Source organism: Bufo bufo, chromosome 2 (assembly GCF_905171765.1).
Source record: "Bufo bufo chromosome 2, aBufBuf1.1, whole genome shotgun sequence".
NCBI classification, from domain to species: domain Eukaryota; kingdom Metazoa; phylum Chordata; class Amphibia; order Anura; family Bufonidae; genus Bufo; species Bufo bufo.
Window position 1 is genome coordinate 518,222,416 of NC_053390.1, and position 25,657 is coordinate 518,248,072.

At 41.5% G+C, this 25,657-nt stretch overlaps 2 protein-coding genes across 5 annotated transcripts in view; one reads left to right on the top strand and one right to left on the bottom strand.

Annotated features, from left to right (window-relative positions):
• INTS10 (integrator complex subunit 10) overlaps window positions 1-11,652 on the top strand; it is an 85,128-nt gene extending 73,476 nt beyond the window's left edge. For 2 of the 4 annotated variants that reach the window (XM_040417906.1, XM_040417908.1), the window contains 3 exons: window positions 1,175-1,268; window positions 2,043-2,120; window positions 5,475-5,790. In XM_040417906.1, coding sequence (XP_040273840.1) covers window positions 1,175-1,268; window positions 2,043-2,120; window positions 5,475-5,631 — 329 coding nt within the window. In that variant the 3' untranslated portion in view covers window positions 5,632-5,790. Of the gene's footprint in view, window positions 1-1,174; window positions 1,269-2,042; window positions 2,121-5,474; window positions 5,791-11,637 lie in introns of those variants that run through there. The other 2 variants (XR_005776292.1, XM_040417907.1) reach the window with 2 other exon arrangements.
• HGSNAT (heparan-alpha-glucosaminide N-acetyltransferase) overlaps window positions 7,814-25,657 on the bottom strand; it is a 47,946-nt gene continuing 30,102 nt past the window's right edge. The window contains 7 exon segments of the mRNA XM_040417909.1: window positions 7,814-8,166; window positions 8,205-8,386; window positions 10,485-10,597; window positions 11,769-11,839; window positions 13,339-13,416; window positions 14,202-14,288; window positions 20,554-20,680. Coding sequence (XP_040273843.1) covers window positions 8,205-8,386; window positions 10,485-10,597; window positions 11,769-11,839; window positions 13,339-13,416; window positions 14,202-14,288; window positions 20,554-20,680 — 658 coding nt within the window. The 3' untranslated portion in view covers window positions 7,814-8,166.

The following is a 25,657-nucleotide window of genomic DNA, read 5'->3' on the forward strand; positions in this document are numbered from 1 at the left end:
TATCAGGGTAATAAATATTCAGTTTTGTTTGGCTTTTAACCCTTGCTTTGTTCCTGGAAAAAATGGATTAAAATGGAAAATGTGCCAAAAAAGTGAAATTCGGAAATTTCATCTACATTTTCCTTTTAATTCTTGTGGAACACCTAAAGGGTTAACAAAGTTTGCAAAATAAGTTTTGAATACCTTGAGGGGTGTCGTTTCTAAAAGGGGGCCATTTGTGGGTGGTTTCTATTATGTAAGCCCCACAAAGTGACTTCAGACCTGAACTAGTCCTTAAAAATTGGGTTTTGGAAATTTTCTCAAAAATTTCAAGATTTGCGTTTAGCCTTCTAACGTCCAAAAAAAGAAAATGTCATTTACAAAGTGATCCAAACAGGAAGTAGACATATGGGAAATGTAAAGTAATAACTATTTTAGGAGGTATCACTATCTGTTTTTAGAAGCCGAAAAATAGAAATTTTGAAGATTGCTAATTTTTTAGTAAATTTTTTTTTTTTTACTTTATTTTTTATAAATAAAGGTAAAACATACTGACTCAAATTTACCATTAACATGAAGTACAATGTGTCACGAGAAAACAATCTCAGAATGGCTTGGATAAGTAAAAGCGATTTAAAGTTATCACCACATAAAGTGACACATGTCAGATTTGCAAATAATGGCCTGGTCTTTAAGGTGAAAAATGGCAAGGTCCTGAACGGGTTAAGGTGGGAATTCCCATTTAACTGGGGATGCAGTTTGCTCCTAAGCTGTAGTCAACCGGAATTTTATTGTTTTAAAATGTACTTCTAATTCTAGTCAATGATAAGCGTGCTTACTAATACTTTTTCTAATATTCCTCATCAATATTTTATCTCCTTAACCGCATTGCGTATAGAGTGCCATGTGTTGTATGCCTCTGGGCTCTGCCCTCTAAACCCCAATGCACTACACTCTCATCTTCTTATTGGAGGTGCCTAGGAGGCAAAGCTTGTACTCTGTGTCCTCTACATTATGTGAGCGTTGGATAGCAGACCCTGGTGAACAGTAGACTAAATGGTTGGTTATAGCTGTTTATCTACAAGACATCTGTACAAAAAGGAGTAGGACTTAGATATACATTTATCTGTGTTAGTGAGAGATCCCTTGTTGGACATCTTTCTCACCTGTATCATGTACTGAATTTTGTCCACAGACATTGACATGCTTGAAGAGTTTGCTTATTTGCGGACCCAAGAAGGGGGTAAGATTCATTTGGAATTGATCCCCAATCAAGGAGTGCTGCTCAAGTGAGTGTCTTTTATTAACTTCATTTCTTTAAATATTCTGTTACACATATGGTATGGTAGGGTTACCTACATTTTCCTAGCCTAGTAATATCAAACATAAAGGAAATTAGATGTTTAAGATAATAAAGAAGTCAGAAAACGTGCAATACTGTAGGCCTCAGTGGCATCTTTTTCTGTTTCCTTAAATATGCAACAATAGATCTTATGATTAGGGATGAGCGAACCCGTGAAAGTTCGGGCTCACCGGGTTCGCCCGAACTTCAGGTCAAAGTTCAGGTTTGGGACCCGAACGTGACCCTTAAACCAACCCCATTAAAGTCCAATGGGGACCCGAACTTCACTTTGTTATTTTCCGTTCTAACATGGTTATATCGGAAAATAATACCATTCTTAAGACAGAATGCTAAATAAAATAGCCATTGAGGGGTTAAAAACTCACCTCATCCACTTGATCGCGCAGCCGGTATGCTCTTCTTTCTTCAGGACTTGCAAAAAAGACCCGCGATGATGTCACCACAGGTCCTGCTGAATGAAGATAGAAGGACCTCACCACAGGTCCTTTTGCAAGTCCTGAAGAAAGAAGAGGATACCGGCTGTGCGATCAAGTGGATGAGTCTAGATCCACAGCTCTTTATAGCCAGGAACATGAAATAAAGTGTCTTAGAGAGTATGTCCGGACTTTATATAGCTACAGTATCTGCTATTAGTCTTTTTGTTTTTCACTATAGTGTTTTGCAGCTAAGGATAAGTTAATACTCTTTGCTGTTTTTGAAGGAGTTCTAGCACTACCCTGGGGTTGCTGCAGCAGGAATTCATGCCTGTCCTACAGGCCAGCATAGCAACCAGTGACAGGTACTAAAGTCCACAAAACCTGCTCATGATGTGCGGTGTCAGTCAACATTTTGTCACAGCCCCATAGTTTTTGATGTTTTATGTGCAGTACTTTGCCCATATATTCTTTTTATTTCAGTTTGATTCCTCATCTCAGTGTAAATTTGTGACATTCAGCATTCTCCCCATGAGTGACTGGTGTATGTTGCCAGCTGGCCGCTTCTACATCACATGTGACAATGACATAAATCACCCATTATATACTCTGTAGAACAGTATGACTATATGTTAAGACATTATTGGTACAGAAGAGAATGATTTAGGGCACTGTATTTTGAGTCTCCATGCCAGATATTGAGGGGGGGAGTGGTGAGGGAGTTGGGGTGTAAGCTGTGACAGGTGATCCAGTTAAATAAAAGTGCATCTATTTCCAATAAGACTTGATGGGTGACATGTAATGCAGAATTTCACACCACAGATGAATCAAATTTTATGCAAAAGGTTAAATCTGCATGTAATACGCTCATTGACAAAAATAACACACCAAGCAGTTGTTGGAATCAAATAAATCTGTATGAATGAATGTAATGGTATATGTTCAGTAGGTATTTATTATATTGGAGCCAAAGGAGAAGGTTATTGGGGAAAATTGTACAATTGTAAGGAAGCTCTAGTATCCTGTTGGGCCACCTCCAGCCTGGATAGAAGATGAGATACGGTTGGGCATGGAGGCATTCAGGTTCTGTATGGTAGCAATTACGCTGGGTTCACACCTGAGCGTACTGAAGGAGCGCTCTGTATGCGCGATTTTATCGGGCGTTTACTATTCACGGCCGGCAACAAGCAAACGCCCATTGTCGCGCGTTCCCGGAAGTCTATGTACGGGAACGCGGGACAATACGCCCCAAAGAAGCTCCTGTACTTCTTGGGGCGTAGGGCGTTTTACAGCGCGTTCGTACGCGCTGTAAGGCTGGGTTCACACTTGAGCGTTTTACAGCGCGTTCAAACGCGCTGTAAAACGCTCAACACATGAAAACCAATGCTTCCCTATGGCCCTGGTTCTCACTTGAGCGTTTTACAGCGCGTTTGAACGCGCTGAAAAACGCCCTACGCTCAAACAAGTTCTTGAGCTGCTTTGGGGCGTTTTACAGCGCGTTTGTGGCCATAGGACATTGCAGTCAATCACACAAACGCGCGTCAAACGCGCGTTTACTATTGCAAAAAACGCGCGTCAAAAACGCGCGTTAAGCGCGCATATCAAAGACGCTCAGGTCTGAACCCAGCCTAAAACGCTCAAGTGAGAACCATGCCCATAGGGAATCATTGGTTCTTGCCTGTTGAGCGTTTTACAGCGCGTAGGAACGCGCTGCAAAACGCTCAGGTGTGAACCCAGCCTTAGGGATGAGCGAATCGACTTCAGATGAAACATCTGAAGTCGATTTGCATAATACTTTGTTTGAATACTGTACAGAGCGAGCGCGCTGTACAGTATTAGAATGTATTGGCTCCTATGATTTGAAATTACTTTGTGAAGTCTCGTGAGACTTCGGGTAATAACTTCATAAATCAATTTCTACAGTAAAAAATTTCCCAAACTCTGGTTCGGTTCAAAGTGGAACCGAACCTGAGTTCAGAAAATTGTTTTTTTTTTACAGTAGAAATTGATTTATGAAGTTATTAGGCAAAGTCTCGTGAGATTTCACGAAGTAATAACTTCAGGTTATCTGAGCCAATACATTCTAATATTGTACAGAGCACTCGCTCCATACAGTATTCAAACAAAGTAAGGCTTCGTTCACATCACCGTTAAGCTTTTCCATTCGCCTGCTCCATTTAGGAGCAGGAGAACGGAAAGGACAGAGAAGGCACATAACTGAGCCCTTAGGACCCCATAGACTATAATGGGGTCCGTTATGTTTCCGCTCAGAAGATGATTTTGGAGCGGAGACAAAAGTTGTGCATGCAGGACTTTTGTCGCCGCTTCAAAATAATCTTCTGAGTGGAAACATAACTGACCCCATTATATAGTCTATGGGGTCCTAAGGGCTCAGTTATGTCTTCTCAGTCCTTTCTGTTCTCCTGCACCTAAATTGAGCAGGAGAACGGAAAGGCTGAACGCTGATATGAATGAAGCCTAAATATGCAAATCGACTTTGGGTGTTTCATCCGAAGTCAATTCGCTCATCCCTAGTAGCAATCCAACATTTCTATATGGTGGGTTTTTTAGTTTAGTTTTTGTTGAAGTGTGTATATGCAGATGTTGTGGTTGATTTGTCTGTGGCTTATAAGCAAATGCCCGTTCATCGAGTAATCAGGACCTTTTAACTTGTTAATTAAATCCTAGTTTGCCGGTGGCAGATCGCGCCGTGTAATAGACACTCTTCTGCCGGCAAACGACGACACAGTATAGGGATGAGCGATGCATTAGTGATCGCTCGTCCCTATACTGAGGAGGAGATCTCTGCATGTAATAGTAACGGTCTCCTCCGCTGACGAGCAGGTGATTGACTAGAGGGAACGCTTCCATTTGCCTGTGTAATAGGGCCCTTACACAGAGAATGCTATCAGTCATTGAGAACACCTCCCCTGCATGAACAATAAAATCAGGAAGAGCAGAGATTTAAATGTATAAACCACAAGTTTTACTAAATATTTCCCTACAAAACTATATACCAGTCTGCTCAGCTCCTCCTGCTCTATAACATGCTGCCAGCAGATTGCACTGCATTTTGTGGTGACAGATCCTCTTTAACTTGGGGTTATTTATGGCAGATAGTCCATTCAAAGTACACAATAGCAAGGTAAGTTTCCAATGATGGCATTGACCAGGAATATTTCTTTATAAAATGTTGCACACTTGACTTTGAGGTTATATAGGTTTGTAGCTTACATCACTACCATGATGACTAGTGATTGTGGAGCTGTGCTAATGCTGTCCAAGTGGTTTTTGTATGAGACAGAATTGTTTTCGTGTAGCGTGGCTAACATTATTTCATTGGGACTTCAAGTAGTCTGTGCTACTGTGACATTTATACTATTTAAAGGGAAGATATGACTTCCCTATTAATTTCTTACCTGCTCAGTGACAGGACTCCTGTGGTAATCAACATTTTTCCACCATTAACAATGAAGACATATCGATTTTAGGTTATCAATGTTTGTCTGATCAATGGGGGTCTACCCCTATGATGACTAGAATATGGGGAGGTTACACTTTTCAAATAGCTGTTGTGCTAGGCATGGATAGGAGCCCTACCACTCCGACTGATGGTATATTGATTGGATATGGCATCAACCTCAATGGCTGGAAAGCCGTGTAGATTAAAACACTGATATTTATATTTTGAAAGCATTTTTTTTTTTTTTTTATGGCAGACATCATACAGTGACCCGTGGCATTACAAAAGGAGTGAAAGAAGACTTCCGGCTGGCTATGGAACGACAGGTCTCCCGTTGCACAGAAAACCTCATGGTCGTCTTGCATCACTTTTGTATTAATGAAAAGATTTTGCTATTGCAATGCTTAGCATAACACTGACCATGCTAAGATTGCAGCCTTGTATTGTAAATATGGTTATTGTGTCCATGTATTTTCCACGTGTCACTGTAAATAAAGTGTTTTTTCCTTTAGACATTGTGCACTACATATACCTTGTGGAACTCTTGCTGCAGCCTGGATATTCACATACAGGTGAAACTCGAAAAATTAGAATATCGTGCAAAAGTTCATTTAGAATATTATGAAAAGGTTCAATCTTGTAGGCACAAAGGGGTACCTGAGATTGTGACTTTGGGGTTTTCATAGGCTGTAAGCCATAATCATCCAAATTATAACAAAGGCTTCAAATATCTCGCTTTGCATGTAATGAGTCTCTCATGTTAGTTGCATTACTGAAATAAATGAAAAATTTGAATATCGTGAAAAGTTTTGAGTTTCACCTGTAGGTCCAGATCGTCACTAACCTGAACCAGTAACATTTTTATCAAGCATGTGCACATACAGAGAGGATCCATCATTGCTGGAGTCTGGAAGCCTATATGTCAGGGCTAGGCAACCTCCGGCACTCCAGGTGTTGTGAAACTACAACTCCCAGCATGCATACTTGCTCTGCTCTTCTCAGAACTCTCATAGAAATGAATGTAGCATGCTGGGAATTGTAGTTTCACAACAGCCGGAGTGCCGAAGGTTGCTGATCCCTGCTCTATGTGAAGGCAGTATTCCAGCAGGTAGCTTTCCTACTGAGACTTAACATAATGCACTCATTCACCAAAAAAATAAAAATTTAATATTACTACATAAAGAAGTTGGAATCAAATGAAATGTAACAGTATTAAAGCTAAAGGAAGCTCTTGTGTCCTGTTGGGCCACCTCTAGCCTGGATACAAGATCAGATACAGTTGGGGGTGAAGGCATACCGGTTCTGTACGGTATCCTGAGGCACATTTGCCTACAGATGTTACAGCTGCGCCCGTGGATCCTGCACACTCATAGGTAGCTGAAATCTGGCATCCAGCTGGTCCCATAAATGCTCGATTGGTGAAAAATCTGGCTACAGCGCAGGCCAAGGAAGTGTGCAAACTGTATCCTGCTGGAAGCCTTGCCATGACATTTCTATCTGGGTGTGTTTTTTTTTTTTTCTTTTTTTTTTTCTCCTGGTCAGGTATCCTACTGAAATTTATGTTATAGCATTACTAACCTAAGCACCAAGGTTAGATGCCATGTCTGTTATTTCTTCTGGAAACATGATTAAATTGACAAACTGGGCGTTACCATTTTCCTCATGCTTTTTATCCCCCCCAGTAATAAAAGGAAAGAAACGCTGAACTTTACGTGGAGCGCATGGACCACAAAGGGTGCACAAAAACAACCGGTCATGGGCAATGTTTTGGTTTCGGCAGTGTTCAATTTATTCGTAAGACAACGTGTTTCGGGGTGCTAAAGTCCCCTTTATCAAGTCACCATCAGATTGTATCATCAGCATTGGGCTCCTGGATGTTTGTTTTTAGCATGCGTTTTTCTTATGTCTATTAGACGTCTTCAGTGCAAGTCAAGTGATGAAGTCTCCTTTAGACAGTTTAAGGAGTCCTTGTATTTTGGAGGACCTCTCATCATCAACCACCACTAGTCTAATAGACATTATAAGAAAAAACACATGCTAAAAACAAACAACATCCAGGAGCCCAATGCTGATGATACAATCTGCTGGTGACTTGATAAAGGGGACTTTAGCACCCCGAAATGCATTGTCTTACGAATAAATTGAACACTGCCGAAACCAAAACATTGCCCATGACTGGTTGTTTTTGTCCGCCCTTTGTGGTCCATGTAAAGTTCAGCGTTTCTTTCCTTTATACCGTTACCTGAGTGGCCCCTTCCCAAGGCGATCGGACGAATCTAGGCTGCACCAACCGTTACTCATCCATATTTGACCTTCATTGCGGTTGCGTCCAATTGATGCAAACTATTTTCTTTCAGTATAAATTTGATTTTCTGAACTTACTCACTCACCCTATGAGCGCCTTCTCTATCCCATTGGCCACTATTTGCTTTTTTCCCCAGGAGGAATACCAGAGGAACAGCAGAATGTAGAGTTCTAAAATAACCAGCATTCAGAGAACTGACGGTCCTCTTTAAGTGAATTACATTTGACAGTGATCTGACATGGTTCTCATATCCAACTACATTTCACAAATTCATAAACTGTAACATCTCATTCCAGACTTGAACCACTGTTTATTAAATGGACTGCTTCATAACCATTCATAGAATATTTTAAAACAATAAAAATAACATTTTACATTATTGGAAAAGTAGACCGCTCCAGGTCTGGCTAAAGGATAAAAAGGTGCAACTGGAGATAAACTTGCATCATTAGTGTTTGCTCGCATTTTAGTTTATACATGAATTCAATAGTGAGGCCACAGACAACTTTATAAAAGAAATGTGTTCCCTTTTTCCCCCTGCCCTTTTATACAGTGGCTTATGTGATGAGAAAGAAATTTTAAAAAAAATCCACAAATTGATGCTAGGTAGATATTACTGTATGGTCCAGTTCTTGATGAGAGATCTTTGCAGTCTAGGATTACTTGTGAATGAATCAGAGGTCAAATCTTCCAGAATATCCTCTTCTTGTACAGGATATATGCGATCAGGACCCAAATAGAAGTAGCTACAAGATTCTGGGTAAGGTGCTGTCCATGTGATTGATTGTCTTGCATCTTCCACTTGAACGGGAAATAGTTTTCAAAGACTTCATGGCCAACATAAACAAGAATAGAGTTCATCCCTGAGGAGGAAAAGGGATTCTATATAAAAGGGATTGTACAGTTGATTAAAATAGTTTTAAAGGGCTCATAGAGATGTGAACTTTGTCATTACTTCCTGGTACCTCTCGTCACAGGAAATGACCACTCAGTGGTGCCGTTTTTGGTAACCCAGAAAACCACCTTAAAAGGGAACCTGTCACCTCTACTATGCTGCCCTCACCGAGTACTGATCTGCCAAACCTTGCCGTTTGCAAGGGAGAGGTGTCTGAGACTCACTGGCCCTGCCCTCCGTCTCCTGACCATGACCGTCAGGTTTCTATCCCATGCATAACATGAAAATGAATTGTCAGGAGGTGAAGCCTCTCCTTGGACTCATCACCCTTGCAGTGAGGTTCATCAGGTCAGTACTCACATGGAATATTCTTTGCAATATAAAAGGTACATTTTATTTAGTGATTTTTTACAATCCAGATATCCAAAGGTCCCTATGGACCGAAATGTCCGGCTCACATATGATGGATAGTGGTTACGTAACATTTAATTACCTATAAACCTGGATCATGAACAGTTTATTGTGAAAATCACTAAATAAAATACCTTTAAATTGCAAAGAATATTCCGTGTGGCACATATTTATACTACTGTTGGATGACCGTCGGATTTTGCTGGCACCAGGAAGTGCAAAACAGTGTGCGGTACTCCATTCTCCAATATAGTACTCTTAAAGCACTGACTGTCATCACGGAAGGGACAGACCGCTGTCTCTACACTATGCTGTCCTCAGTGAAGGCAGCATGGCGCCAGTGACATATTCAAAGAAAACTTTTAAAGGGAACCTAATATAAAAACACCTGCAAAACTGCATTGTGCAAGGCTAGTTTAATTTGCGACATGTTTCTTGCATGTAGCTACTTTACAGCCCAAAGTCTAAAGCTTCCTTGATCTCAAAGGATGTGACCTGATCCTTTTCTTCGTTCTAACTGCTCATGTACCGAACTTGTATTACACCACTCTCATTACATGACTGATCGCTGAAGAATAAAATACAGTACCACTGACAGTGTTCTGAACTGCATCTTAGGGCAGGGGTCGAAATGCGGACTGGGGATGTCACACCAGCTGTCCGTACACAACTGACCTGCCATCAATGCATCTATGACTAAAGGCTTGCCATCAGAATCATAACTACCAGCTTGGCCAGGTACACAAGGTCCTGATGCTGGCCAGTGTCCGGACATTTTGGCATTGTATATGATGCTGCTTACAAAATCCTTAAAGAGGTTGTCTCACTTTAGCAAATAGCATTTACTATGTAGAGAAAGTTAATACAAGGCACTTACTAAGGTATTGTGATTGTCCATATGGCTTCCTTTGCTGGCTGGATTAATTTTTTCATCACATTATACACTGCTCGTTTCCATGGTTACGACCACCCTGAAATCCATCAGCGGTGGCTGTCCTTTCACACTATAGGAAAAAGCACCAGCCTATGTGTGCTCCCATGGTCCTGGCTGCCAGAGAGGCCGGCACTTTTTCCTATATTGTGCAAGCACGGCCACCACTGATGGATTGCAGGGTGGTCATAACCATGGAAACGAGCAGTGCATAATGAGATGGAAAAATTAATCCAGCCAGCAAAGGAGGCAATATTAGGTATACTGTCTGAGAGGTCTTTTTTCCCCCACTAACAAATAATACATCTTCATGTAATCAGTCTTCAAAACATTAACACATCTACTGTTCGTCTTCATGACATACCTTCATTTGAGTGCAGACTCAGGGAAGTGGACCCTTATAAAACCAGTTCTTATCATTAATCAACATTTTAGCCCGTAGGCATAGTCCGCATCTTTTTAAGCCAGATTGTGTTTATGGGCTGAAACACCATACTGTCATGGTATCACCATAATAAACACTAATTTTTGGCTAGATATGTGTACTGTTGTAATAAATAGTGTCTAAAATGTTGAGAAACTTAAGCCTAGGCAACAGGTGGACATTTTTTAACCTATGCAGCAAAAATATGTAAAAAAAAATAATAATAATGTTGATACTTTTTTTATTCTAACCACTGGTGCATTGTATATGGTGTTTTTTCATGATTTGACATTTTCTTACCTGGATAGAAAAATGGGCCACCCATCCAAACCCTTTTTACATCCACCAGAAAGTAAATCAGCATCAGCAGGAAGAAAGCAAAAGAACTTAACGTCGTCACATAGGAGATGGACCTATATGGGTTAAAAGTACATGAACATATGAAGGGTCATCTATGTGCTCTTGCAGGTAGACAACATGTGCATAGACATTCAGGGGGCTGAATGGAGACATGAGCTATGTACTTTCAGAGGACAGGAGATACTGTCACTGTAAAACAAAATGCCACAATAAGTGTAAACCTTATATTTCAAGCACAAAATTCCTTTATTTATTAACAGTCTGCCGGATCCGTGCTAACGCTAGTCCACCATGCCACCAGAAGTCCGCTCCGGCCCCATTCACTATAAGCAGAGAGGTGGCCGGACCAAAGCCGCAGCATGTTGTAGTCCGGCTGCCTCTCGGCATGTTTGCTGTGCTGCAGCCGAACCTGGACACGGTGGACTAGCAGTAGTACGGATATGGCAGGTTGTACAACCCATTTATATATTTGTGTAGATACCTTGGGTTTAAGTGACCTGAACTCACAGCATCATAGATTCCTATAAGGGCTCATGCACACGACCAGATGTATTTTGCGGTCTGCAAAAAACAGATCTGCAAAAAATACGGATGACGTCCGTGAGCATTCCATTTTTTTCAGAACGGAACAGCTGGCCCCTAATAGAACAGTACTATCCTTATCCGTAATGCGGAAAATAATAGGACATGTTCTATCCTTTTGCGGAACGGACATACGGAAACGGAATGCACACAGAATAAATAAAAAGAACGGACAAGAAAAAGAAAATACCGGTACATTTGTGTGCATGAGCCCTAATGCTGTGTGTTCAGGTCAGTTAAACTCGTAGTCAGGCCGTGACACATCCAAGTGATACAAATGTGTGAATCCAGCCTAACTGCATACAACCCCATCCAATGTTCAGACGAGGTGTACTTCATGATGGGGTTTACTGCTATTTTACAGTTATTGATAAACCTTTATCAGGATATGCATTATAAATGCTAATTATATTTACACACAGAGGCGAAATTAAAAAGGTGGGCACAGTACAGCTAGATGGTGATCGTGCCCAAGGTGCTCCAGTCCAACACTGGCTACATCTACAGTCAGGTCCATAAATATTGGGACATCGACACAATTCTAACATTTTTGGCTCTATACACCACCACAATGGATTTGAAATGGAACGAACAAGATGTGCTTTAACTGCAGACTGTCAGCTTTAATTTGAGGGTATTTACCAGAGGTTTTTGTTCACTGGAATAAAACCTTCATTTGTTGAGCATTTAGTCAAAATTGCAGAGATGACACCCTAGAAAGAAGAGAAATAAAAAATATTTTAAAAAAATAATTATAATCTGCATATTTTCTACACATTTGTTAATGCTTGTACAGTTTCTTCTGGAATGATGAATGGCCATCTTTTCTCAAGTACGTTCCATCATATTTTACAGAGGTATTCTGGTTCCATAACATACACTTTAGTCTTTGATGGAACCAGAATACCTCTATAAAATATGATGGAACGTACTTGAGACAAGATGGACATTCATCATTTCAGAAGAAAAACTGTTCAATCAAAATGTATATGATAAAAATGTATAAACTTTTTCAAAATACTTTCTGTATCAATTCCTTGCAACTTTCAAGATCTCTGCTTGCTATCATACAGTAGGAACCTTTATAGTTTACTGCCAGTGAATGAATGTCTGTCCTAGTTAAGAACTTGGTGCACAGGTGATCTTACAGTACAGTTATCATTGCTAGGTCTTCTAACAAGCTGTCACATGTGTGTCCCAATTTCTAGATTTTTATTCCCAGACAATTAATTTAATGACTGCTAGCAGGGATCTTGAAAACAGTGGAAGGGAAACAAATTATATTGGAGAATTGCATAACTTCTGTGTTTAAAACAAATGCTGAAACCGGAATACACTTTGTAACAGTAAATGCTTCTGATGGAATGTTCTAGTAATAGGTAACTGTGTTATTGTATTCTCCATTAACACCAATCCAATAAAATTATTTAAACATGAAATCCATTGTAAGGCCAGTTTGAGACAAGCATGTTCACTGGATAAAACACACTCAATGTGGAAGCAGAAACTCTGCTCCTTTGACTGGACCACATGGTATTATACTGATTTATAATGCTGTGCGTCTCTGCCCGACCTCAACTGTAATGATTCTTACTGATGGCATTATGTGAGTACAAGTATCTCCACACGTGTATTCCACGGACTAATATCGGCTAGTTCTCAATGCATCCTTTATTCATTTAAAACAGGAAATGTAATATTTCATATAAAAAGAGGTAAAAAATCCTTATATGTCACATTTTATCTTTCCGTATCCAGAAATACAGAAAGATAAAATGTGATGTATAAAGGTTTTTACCTCTTTAAATGAAATATTATATTATGTTTCCTGTTTTAAATGAATAAAGGATGGATTGAGAATTAGCTGATATAAGTGCGTTGATATGCAAGTTGGATGGGCAGCTAGTGGAGCTGCTGTGTATGAGGACCTTGCCATGTATTTTTCGATATTTGGGATTGATTAGGTTAGTAGAAATCATCATAGTGGAGGTCAGACAGACACACACAGCATTATGTTATAACTATTATACTGCCGTGCGGTTCGGTCATAGGAGCAGAGTTCATTACAGCAATTCGCTCTCCCACACGGACCGTGTGTCATGCAGTGATCATGCTCCTCTGAAACTGGCCTAAGAATCAATAACGTCAACAATCTGTAATAGATATTAATATATATATATATCTATATCTATATCTCTCTCCCATCACATACCATGAATACACCCCATGTGAAGAACCTCACCAGCACCTGCTTGTGTTGATTCTTGTAAAACACAAGAATTTTCCCAGCCTGTAACACAGCAGAAAGACAGAATTATTAAAAATGAAAATTGCACCCAAGAATAGCTTTGCAGACATATCATGTACACCTATTATGCATTTATCAGTTTTGACGTCTTCCTTGACATTCCGAGAAAATATGGGTATGAGCAGCTGTAAAATGCAGCCGTTTTTAAAACCTCTTCTGCACTGCAAATCGTTAGACTAATTCTTAAAAGGTGTTATCCGAGAATTTAATATTGATGACCTATCCTAATGATAGGCCATCAATATCAGATCAGCAGGGTCCGACTCCCAGAACCCTCGCGAATCCACTGTTCGAAAAGGCTGCAGCCCTCTGTGAGTGCTTGGGCCTCTTCCTAGACCAGTAACGTCACCATACATCGGTCACAAGGCCTAGGTGCAGCCCAGTCCCATTCAAGTGAATGGGGCTGAGCTGCAATACCAAGCACAGCCACTATACAATGTATGGCGCTGTGAAGAGACCGGAGTACCAGTGATTGGTGGGAATGCTGGGAGCTTGACCCTTGCCGATCCGATATGGATGACTTATCCTGAGGATAGGTCATCAAAATGAAATACCTGGATAGCCCATTTAACCGCTTATGCACAGGCCTCATGCAAACTATACAGTGGCTTTGTTTTGTACACAGCCGTAACAGAGTTCCCATAGGGCCTCTACTGTACCTCAGGCACAGCTGATAGGACAGGTCTACAGTAGATACAGGTTACAGCGTTTACTATGAAGACACGTGAATCATTGTCCTATGTAATTTACTATAAAGATCTAATTACCTGGAGTCCAAGAAATGCCATTACCACAGAATTTATAGTTCCTAATATTCCTTCGGGATCATAAGGCATTTTTGTTTTATAGACTACCTGCAGAAAAGTACATATGTTATCAGGGTGGCTGCAGAAGATTCTAGAACTTACATTCTATTCATATGTGAAACAACCATCTACATGGAGAAAACATGTTCTCAGGTGATCGCATTTGAGTAGTGTCTGTAGAAGAAAAACAATGTGTTCACTTATGGGACAACTTGCTTCCATGCCTTAAGGTCCCTTTACACGGGACAATATTACAGCAGATAGTCAGGAAGAAAGCGTGCCTTCCCGACAATCTGCTCATTTACATGCAGATCTCCTCCAGAATACAGGGAGGAGCGATCACTAATGCCATCGCTCGTCCCCATCTGCTGCCAGTAAACGATCATTTTTGCATGTGCACAAACGATCGGATTACACAATGACTGTACATTATCATCGCTAGGAACGCTCATTAGCCATAATCTGTGCGATTCTCAGCCCGTGTAAAGGGCACTTTAAGTATGGCAGGACAAATTGCACTCTGCACGACTTTACAGTACATGTACAGTATTTCAGCAGATCATTTCAATTCATCTCTGACTAAACATATTGTTATACAAATGCTTAGAGGGTGTCTGTCAGCAGGATCAACCGTATTAAGCCAGACATACTGCCTTGAGTGTTGACCCTGCTGATTAAACTGACGATTGTCTTGGGGGAAAAAGAGACATTCATTTATGTAAGTAAGGGCTTCAGTGCACCAAGTGGCGGGGTCTTCTCAATGCACTTCAGCTCCGCAGCTTTCCATTGCTGGCCATACCTCACAGTGCACTGAAGACCTTACTTGTATAAAGAATAAAAGCCTTTTTTTTCTCAGGAATGCCACAATTCATTTTCACAAGGCAAGCATCATTTTAATTTGCTCGAACAACCCTACCAGGCTTTATGCTTGGAGTAAGGGGGTTGACTCCTGCTTATATATGCTCTTTAAAGAGGGTTTAAAAAGAAAAGAAAAAGTAGCAACAAATGTAATAAGATTAGAAAAAATAAATAAAACACACACAACTTACCCTGTTTCTCCGAGAATAAAGCCTACACCGAAAATAAGCCCTAGTTTGATTTTTCAGAGTTTTTGGAGTAGGCTTGAAATATAAGACCTACTCCAAAAACAAGCCCTAGTTACAGTTCAATAAAAACAGTGCTCAAGCAGCTATACATGTAAAAGAAAGCAGAGCACTTGCGGCAGAGTGATTCGGCAAGCAGTTCCGTCGTCGGACAGCATTGTAGCATGCAAACGGACAGCATTTGTAGACTGATCCGGATCAGTCTTCCAAATCCATTGCAAGAACGGATCCATCTCTCCGGATGTCATCCGGAGAAACTGATCCGTTCTATATTTTTTTTCACATTTTTAGGAAGAACAGATCTGGCATTGCGGTATTTTTAATGCCGGATCCGGCACTAATACATTTCAATGTAAATTAATGCTGGATCCGGCATTCCGGCAACTGATCCGGAATTTTGGACGGAGATAATACCGCAGCATGCTGCGGTATTTCCTCCATCCAGAACGCCGTTCAGTGACTGAACTGAAGACATCCTGAACAGATTTCTCTCCATTCAGAATGCATGGGGAAAAAACTGATCAGTTCTTTTCCGGTATTGAGCTCCTGTGACGGAACTCAGCGCTGGAAAAGAAAAACGCTAGTGTGAAAGTACCCTTATGCTGATGTTCCAGAACATTATGACATGATTACATTTGAATAAATGTTTTTTTTCTTTAAGAATAAATGTGTGATTGTTCATGGAAAAAATAAGACATCCCACGGAAATAAGACCTAGCTTTTTTTTTTTCCTAGCAAAAAATAATATAAGACCCTGTCTTATTTTTGGAGAAACACGGTACCTTCTGTGGTGCCCTTCCGGCTTTGCTTACATCCTGCAAGTGATGGTGGCCAAAATGGCTGTCACATGCCGTACCAACTTGTTCCTAGGATGTAATCAAATGCTAACAGGAAACCACTAAACATTGAGGAGGTGAGTGAAGAGTACATGTGTTTTTTACTATATTACATTTGTTGCTACTTTTTTTTTTTTGCCTTGCATAAAATGGTAAGCATCTCACACCAAGCCATGTGTCCTAAAAGCCTCTCATCAATTTTTGAAATTAAGGAAAAAAAAATACATTCCAAACAAATTCTGGGAGGCCTGTATTAGGCCTCATGCACACGACCGTTGTGTGCATCCGTGCCCGTTGTGCCGTTTTCCGGTTTTTTTTCGCGGACCCATTGACTTTCAATGGGTCCGTGGAAAAAAATAAAAAAATGAAAATGCACCGTTTTGCAGCCGCATCCGTGATTCCTGTCCGTCAAAAAAAATAGGACCTGTCCTATTTTTTTGACGTACAACGGTTCACGGACCCATTCAAGTCAATGGGTCCGTGAGAGAACACGGATGCACACAAGATTGCCATCCGCGTCCGTGATCCGTGGCCATAGGTTACTTTCATACAGACGGATCCGAAGATCCGTCTGCATAAAAGCTTTTTCAGAGCTTAGTGTGAAAGTATATATCCGACAGTATATTCTAACACAGAGGCGTTCCCATAGTGATGGGGACGCTTCTAGTTAGAATATACTACGAACTGTGTACATGACTGCCCCCTGCTGCCTGGCAGCCCCCGATCTCTTACAGGGGGCTGTGATCCGCACAATTAACCCCTCAGGTGCTGCACCTAAGGGGTTAATTGTGCATATCATAGCCCCCTATAAGAGATCAGGGGCTGCCAGGCAGCAGGGGGCACACCCCCCTCCCTCGTTTTAATTTCATTGGTGGCCAGTGCGGCCCCCCCTCCCTCCCTCTATTGTATTATTTTCATTGGTGGCACTGTGCGGCCTCCCCTCTCCCCCCCCCCCGATCATTGGTGGCAGCAGAGAGTTCTGATCGGAGTCCCAGTTTAATTGCTGCAAACGGATCCGTCCCCCATTGACTTTCAATGTAAAGTCAGGAGTTAATATACCATCAGATCGGAGTTTTCTCCAATCCGATGGTATATTTTAACTTGAAGCGTCCCAATCACCATGGGAACGCCTCTATGTTAGAATATACTGTCGGATATGAGTTAGATCGTGAAACTCAGATCCGACAGTATATTCTAACACAGAGGCGTTCCCATGGTGATGGGGACACTTCAAGTTAGAATATACTAAGAACTGTGTACATGACTGCCCCCTGCTGCCTGGCAGCACCCGATCTCTTACAGGGGGCTGTGATCCGCACAATTAACCCCTCAGGTGCTGCACCTGAGGGGTTAATTGTGCATATCATAGCCCCCTATAAGAGATCAGGGGCTGCCAGGCAGCAGGGGGCACACCCCCCTCCCTCCCCAGTTTTAATTTCATTGGTGGCCAGTGCGGCCCCCCCTCCCTCCCTCTATTGTATTATTTTCATTGGTGACAAAATGTGCGGGCCCCCCCCGGCCCCCTCCCTCCCTCTATTGTATTATTTTCATTGGTGGCACAGTGTGCGGCCTCCCCTCTTCCCCCCCCGCTTCCCTGATCATTGGTGGCAGCGGAGAGTTCCGATTGGAGTCCCAGTTTAATCGCTGGGGCTCCAATCGGTAACCATGGCAACCAGGACGCTACTGCAGTCCTGGTTGCCATGGTTACTTAGCAATATTAGAAGCATCATACTTACCTGTTGCGCTGTCTGTGACCGGCCGGGAGCTTCTCCTACTGGTAAGTGACAGGTCTGTGCGGCGCATTGCTTAATGATCTGTCACATACCAGTAGGAGGAGCTCCCGGCCGGTCACAGACAGCGCAGCAGGTAAGTATGATGCTTCTAATATTGCTAAGTAACTATGGCAACCAGGACTGCAGTAGCGTCCTGGTTGCCATGGTTACCGATTGGAGCCCCAGCGATTAAACTGGGACTCCGATCGGAACTCTCCGCTGCCACCAATGATCAGGGAAGGGGGGGGGGGCAGGCCGCACACTGTGCCACCAATGAAAATAATACAATAGAGGGAGGGGGGGGGGGGGGGCGCACACTGTCATCAATGAAAATAATACAATAGAGGGAGGGAGGGGGGGGCCGAGGGCTGCCTGGCAGCCCCGGATCTCTTACAGGGGACTATGATACGCACGATTAACCCCCTCAGGTGCGGCACCTGAGGGGTTAATCATGCGGATCACAGTTCCCTGTAAGAGATCAGGTGCTGCCAGGCAGCAGGGGGCAGTCATGTACACAGTTCTTAGTATATTCTAACTTGAAGCGTCCCCATCACCATGGGAACGCCTCTGTGTTAGAATATACTGTCGGATCTGAGTTTCACGATCTAACTCATATCCGACAGTATATTCTAACATAGAGGCGTTCCCATGGTGATGGGGACGCTTGAAGTTAAAATATACCATCGGATTGGAGAAAACTCTGATCCGATGGTATATTAACTCCTGACTTTACATTGAAAGTCAATGGGGACGGATCCGTTTGCAATTGCACCATATTGTGTCAACGTCAAACGGATCCGTCCATATTTACTTGCATTGTAAGTCAGGACGGATCCATTTGGCTCCGCACGGCCAGGCGGACACCAAAACGACTTTTTTTTCATGTCCGTGGATCCTCCAAAAATCAAGGAAGACCCACGGACGAAAAAAACGGTCACGGATCACGGACCAACGGAACCCCGTTTTGCGGACCGAGAAAAAATACTGTCGTGTGCATGAGGCCTTATAGTGAATATTCTTTGTGATGAAATGGAGGAGGGATTTATTGGCCATTTTTCTCCACATGCATTACTGTATATATAGTCTATGTAGCTTATAAAGGGCTATAAACTGCAAATACATCTGGAGAGCATGGGGCCCATCTATAAGGAGAGCACTGTACAAGGTGAATGAAGATCAATCACATTACTAGGCTATATTAGAAAGATTAAACGGGTTGTCCAGGATGTTACTACTGATGGCCTGTCCACAGGATAGACCATCAATAACTGATAGGTGGGGGTCACTACTTTAGTGTAGATCCAACTCTGGGAATCGACACCAGAGGTACACAGCTCTGTCCATTGCGTAATTCATGGAGCTGGATACTGCAGCTCTCCTCCCACTGAAGTAAATGGGGGGGAGTGTTGCAGTTACCAGCTCCGTCTACTACATATTGAATGGAGCTACCCTTTGAAGCTACCTCTTAACAGCAGACTGTCGCAGGTGTCAGACCAATGCTGATCAGATATTGATAGTCTAATCATGAGGATAAGGGTTCATGCACACGGCCATTGCCGTATTGCGGCCTGCAAACAGCAGGTCCGCAATACACGGGCATGGCATTGTGCACCCCGTTCACTTGAATGGGTCCGCAATCCAGGAGATGCGGTGCAGAACGGAGGCACGGATCGGAAGCACTATGGTGCGGACCGTCGGATGCGGATCGCGGGCCCCATTCAAGTGAATTGGTCCGCGATCCGCATGCGGCGGCCCCACAGTCGGTGCCTGTGCATGAGCCCTAAGCCATTAATAGTATAATCCTGGACAACCACCTATATGTTTTGGCTACATCACCATGTGTCAGCAATTTCAGCTTTAGGCTCCATTCACATATTATCCGTGAACATTTGGTGTTTGCGCCCAGAAAGTATTTATATTATCCATAGGGCCCCATTTACCTAGGATATGACAGAAGTGTTTCATTGTGGTCTACACTGGGCCAGTATGCATTAGTAACTCTGTTTTTTTTTGTTTTTTTACAATGAGAGCCTTTTAGCAACGCAAGTCTATGTAAGGTCACACATTGCAGTCTTCAGTCAGAAGTATTCTCATAATATTCTCCCAACATTTCCCTCCAACAGTATGCAAACACCACCTAAGCTTACTAGTAGGACCTATAAAATACAGGAAAGAGAAGACCCAACATGACCTACAACTCACTGGTGCTGATTTAGGCCTCATGCACACGACCGTTGTTTGGGTCCGCATCCGAGCCGCGGCTTGGATGCGGACCCATTCACTTCAATGGGGCCGCAAAAGATGCGGACAGCACTAAGTGTGCTGTCCGCATCCGTTGCTCCGTTCCGTGGCCCCGCAAAAAAAACAGAACATGTCCTATTCTTGTCCGATTTGCGGACAAGAATAGGCATTTCTACAATGGGCCGCAAATTGCAAAAGGCACATGGGCGGCTTCTGTTTTTTGCGGACTGCATGCCTGACATGCATACACTTAGTACACACTAATAACATACAACATCGCTCCAAATGACACTAGGCAAAGCAAAATAACTATCTGATGCCAGTAAGATGAACTCTGGAGTGGTAGGAAGCTTGACCTTACATTAGAAGATGGATGTTGATACATATGATCTTCACTAAGAACTATGCGGTCAATGTAACCAGCTGCCCCTCCTGTGCAGTTTGGATATTTTCCAAAATCACCAATACCTCCTGGTCCAAGATAACCCCTATAAAATAGATAATTCTGGAAGATCACAATTGAGTCAACACATTACTATACAACACAAGCAATTAATAAGTTTGAAGGCTAAATAATCTAAGTGCTATGATGCTGAAATTAGGCTCCATAGCTCATAATGGCATTCAAGCCTTATAATGATGCTTTTATTCACTTAGCCAGAGAATGCAGTATGTGTAAGGCCTCGTCCACTTCCGTTTTTTCACGGACGCATGCTGTCTGTTTTTTTTTTTTTACAGACAGCGTACTGATTCATTTAGTTTAATATGTTTGTCCACATTTCCCTGATTTTTCTGCTGTCGTTGTGTCCGCAAAAAATCCACGGATGCATGCGCAACTTTCATTCGTTCCCCGGGCTGCACACATCCATGTAAGTATATGGGTCAGTGAAAATCACGGAGACAACTTGGATGGCATCTGTGGTGCGGCCGTTTTTCACAGAAGCCAGATAGAAAATGCTCATGAAATTAATTTTTATCACACACAGAAGTGTGGACAAGGCCTAAGGCAAAACCCAAAGTTGACTCAAAATAAAGAACAAGTGAAAACCTTTCCATTATACTTTTTCTGTCAGCTCCACTCCTGGTTTTGGCTTACAACTACTAATTGCTCAAAATTCTAAATGCTGAACTAAATACTGCCATGTGAAAGTCATCTTAATGGAGACATCATGTCACTTTACCTTTCAAACAGTATCTGTCTGTATGACCATCATTACAAAAATGGTTTCCATTAACCCATTTACGCACCTCGACATGTGCATAACAGGTGTGTACAGGGTTGCTCAGGAGCTGAGCCCACTTCATACACAACAGTGCCAGCTATGAAAGGGGCTGTTCACATCTCGTTTTTGTTGTACATCAAGCTGATACATTTGTAAACAGAAAAAACATTAAACGGCTATGGCTTGACATACCCATAGACTATAGTTGAGTAAACGTATTTCAAAAGTGCATACTTTTGACTAAGTGTGTCATGGTTTAAGTTTCTATTTTATTTATTTTTTGCAGGACTGAATTCCGTACGTACCATGCCACACTTTTCTGTCCTGCAAATAAAAAAATTAAACAATGTTTTTGTTTTTTATTTTTTTTTAACCAACACCGGATAGCAGCTCACTGTTATTGGAAAATGTAGGTGGTCTAGCTTACTGGCTGTCCAAAAAGCCTCTCACACACCTGGTAAGCATTAGGCTTCTTTCACACTTGCGTTCGGGGTTCCGCTTGTGAGTTCCGTTTGAAGGCTCTCACAAGTGGCCCCGAACGGATCCGCATCCACTCAGAATGCATTAGGGCTGTACGGATCAGAATGCATCAGTATGGCTCCGTTTGGCCTCCGTTCCGCTCAGCAGGCGGACAGCCGAACGCAGCTTACAAATGCAAGTCAATAGGGACGGATCCGTTTGAAGTTGACACAATATGGTGCAATTTCAAACGGATCCGTCCCCCATTGACTTTCAATGCAAAGTCAGGACGGATCCGTCTGACTAACTTTTAGACTTCGATTTTTTTTTTTTAAATATAATGCAGACGGATCCGTTCTGAACGGATACCATCGTTTGCATTATAGGAGCGGATCCATCTGTGCAGACACCAGACGGATCCGCTCCGAACGCAAGTGTGAAAGTAGCCTTATATCAAAATAATGTATTTATTAAAACTTTAGTTCAGAATTACTGATAGATTAGATTAAGGAGTGAATGATCTAGTTATTGCATTCTATCCCTCACTTTAATAATTATCGCGTGTACCTCGTAGTAAAATAGAAAAAAGGAAAGAAATTTATAGAAAAAAATAAATAAAAATAGCTAAAAATATAAAATATGTAAAAAAAAAAAAAAAATTGTTAAAAAATGAATAGGATTATTAACATAAATTAAAAAGGTAGGCCACACTTATATGATTTTCAATATTCATGTCCATCTATAAGCATATATTTATGTTTAATGCCACATATGTACATTTACATAGTAGCACCAATAACGTCTGTATTTAATGGCACAATTATCAAATAAATATTAATATAACACGTATTGTCTTCAATAGTAAGGACAAGTGTTTGGTTGTGAAAAAGGCGCCGCTTGGCTTACAATGTATATTATAGCTTCAAATATGCTGTAACACAGTGGCTAATTTGATTGTGGTATAGCTGAACAGACTGCAAAGGAAAAAATGGGGTTAGTCAGTACATCCTAGTGCGCAGGTGCACGTAGCCATGGCTTAAAGGGCAAAAGCAAACACAATGCAACAGGACTCTGCAAACACATATAATAAAGTAAATACAATAGCTCCATACTCACTATAGAAAATGTACCAATGCTAATGCTACTGCTACATTATAAATGTGAGATTCTTGGCAAATATATTTTGTACAAAATGATTTGTGCCTGTCCACCATTGTGCCACCAAAAGAGGTATAATACAGTATGGGCTCAGCATGCATGTGGATCCTGCATTCTCTGAATTTAATGGAGGCCAGTATGGCACCAGTGGAGCTAGTATTTAGTCTAGGTCCCTGTCCACCTTGACATTGGTGGACAGGCACAAATTATTTTGTACAAAATTTACATATTTTACTGCGAGGGCCCCACGATAATTATTAAAGTGAGTAATTGAATGCATTAACTATCATTCATTCATCTATCAACTAATTTATCGTTAAGTTTGAACAACTGCTTTCATAAATACAATATTTTGATATAACACGTGAGAGTGTGCCATGTTTTTTTTTACGTTGCAGTGAATGGGAGACGGATGGAAACACAAGAGAATACGTTTATTATCCATTAAACGTATCTGTTTTAATCCAGAAACTTCATACTTCCTTTAATACACTGCAAATCTTTATTTAAAAAAAGAAAAAAGTTTAACAAAAACATAGAAGTTTTTTGTTAAAAAAAAATAGACAAACGTATTGAAACATTTGCACATACATCAATCATATGCATAAAAAAAAAAAAAAAAGAAAACCACAAAATTGGATACATTTGTGAATTTTTTTTTACTGTATGTCCAAACGTATCCACTTAACATACAGGTGAAACTCGTAAAATTAGAATATCGTGCAAAAGTTCATTTATTTCAGTAATGCAACCAAAAAGGAGTTGCATTAATGCAACTCAAAATTAGAATTTTGTGAAAAGGTTCAATAGTCTAGGCTCAAAGTATCACACTCTAGTCAGCTAATTAATCCATACCCCCTGAGCAAAGGGTACCTGAGATTGTGACTTTGGGGTTTCAAAAGCTGTGAGCCATAATCATCCAAATTATAACAAAGGCTTGAAATATCTCGCTTTGCATGTAATGAGTCTATCTAATATATTAGTTTCACCTTTTAAGTTGCATTACTGGAATAAATGAACTTTGCACAATATTCTAATTTTTTGAGTTTCACCTGTACAACAAAAACAAGATACGAACAGCTAATGCGATGTGAACAGCTAACGTGCTAGCAGCAGCCAAGATCAAAGATAACTCTTATGCCCAAGACGCATATTTGGTGTGCCATGCAGTTGATGTGGCAGTCTGGTGCCTTCTAAAGACCGCCAGGCCTACCATGTTAGGATTCCTATTACATGTTTCTGACAGAGTGTAATAGGTCAGTATAATAACCAGAAGTGACTGAGCAAGTTATGGAGTGACTGGAAGTCCCCTAAGAGGATTAAAAAAAAGTGTATGTGTATTATATATATATATATATATATATATATACACTGCGTGCAGAATTATTAGGCAAATGAGTATTTTGACCACATCATCCTCTTTATGCATGTTGTCTTACTCCAAGCTGTATAGGCTCGAAAGCCTACTACCAATTAAGCATATTAGGTGATGTGCATCTCTGTAATGAGAAGGGGTGTGGTCTAATGACATCAACACCCTATATTAGGTGTGCATAATTATTAGGCAACTTTCTTTCCTTTGGCAAAATGGGTCAAAAGAAGGACTTGACAGGCTCAGAAAAGTCAAAAATAGTGAGATATCTTGCAGAGGGATGCAGCACTCTTAAAATTGCAAAGCTTCTGAAGCGTGATCATCGAACAATCAAGCGTTTCATTCAAAATAGTCAACAGGGTCGCAAGAAGCGTGTGGAAAAACCAAGGCGCAAAATAACTGCCCATGAACTGAGAAAAGTCAAGCGTGCAGCTGCCAAGATGCCACTTGCCATCAGTTTGGCCATATTTCAGAGCTGCAACATCACTGGAGTGCCCAAAAGCACAAGGTGTGCAATACTCAGAGACATGGCCAAGGTAAGAAAGGCTGAAAGACGACCACCACTGAACAAGACACACAAGCTGAAACGTCAAGACTGGGCCAAGAAATATCTCAAGACTGATTTTTCTAAGGTTTTATGGACTGATGAAATGAGAGTGAGTCTTGATGGGCCAGATGGATGGGCCCGTGGCTGGATTGGTAAAGGGCAGAGAGCTCCAGTCCGACTCAGACGCCAGCAAGGTGGAGGTGGAGTACTGGTTTGGGCTGGTATCATCAAAGATGAGCTTGTGGGGCCTTTTCGGGTTGAGGATGGAGTCAAGCTCAACTCCCAGTCCTACTGCCAGTTTCTGGAAGACACCTTCTTCAAGCAGTGGTACAGGAAGAAGTCTGCATCCTTCAAGAAAAACATGATTTTCATGCAGGACAATGCTCCATCACACGCGTCCAAGTACTCCACAGCGTGGCTGGCAAGAAAGGGTATAAAAGAAGAAAATCTAATGACATGGCCTCCTTGTTCACCTGATCTGAACCCCATTGAGAACCTGTGGTCCATCATCAAATGTGAGATTTACAAGGAGGGAAAACAGTACACCTCTCAGAACAGTGTCTGGGAGGCTGTGGTTGCTGCTGCACGCAATGTTGATGGTGAACAGATCAAAACACTGACAGAATCCATGGATGGCAGGCTTTTGAGTGTCCTTGCCAAGAAAGGTGGCTATATTGGTCACTGATTTGTTTTTGTTTTATTTTTG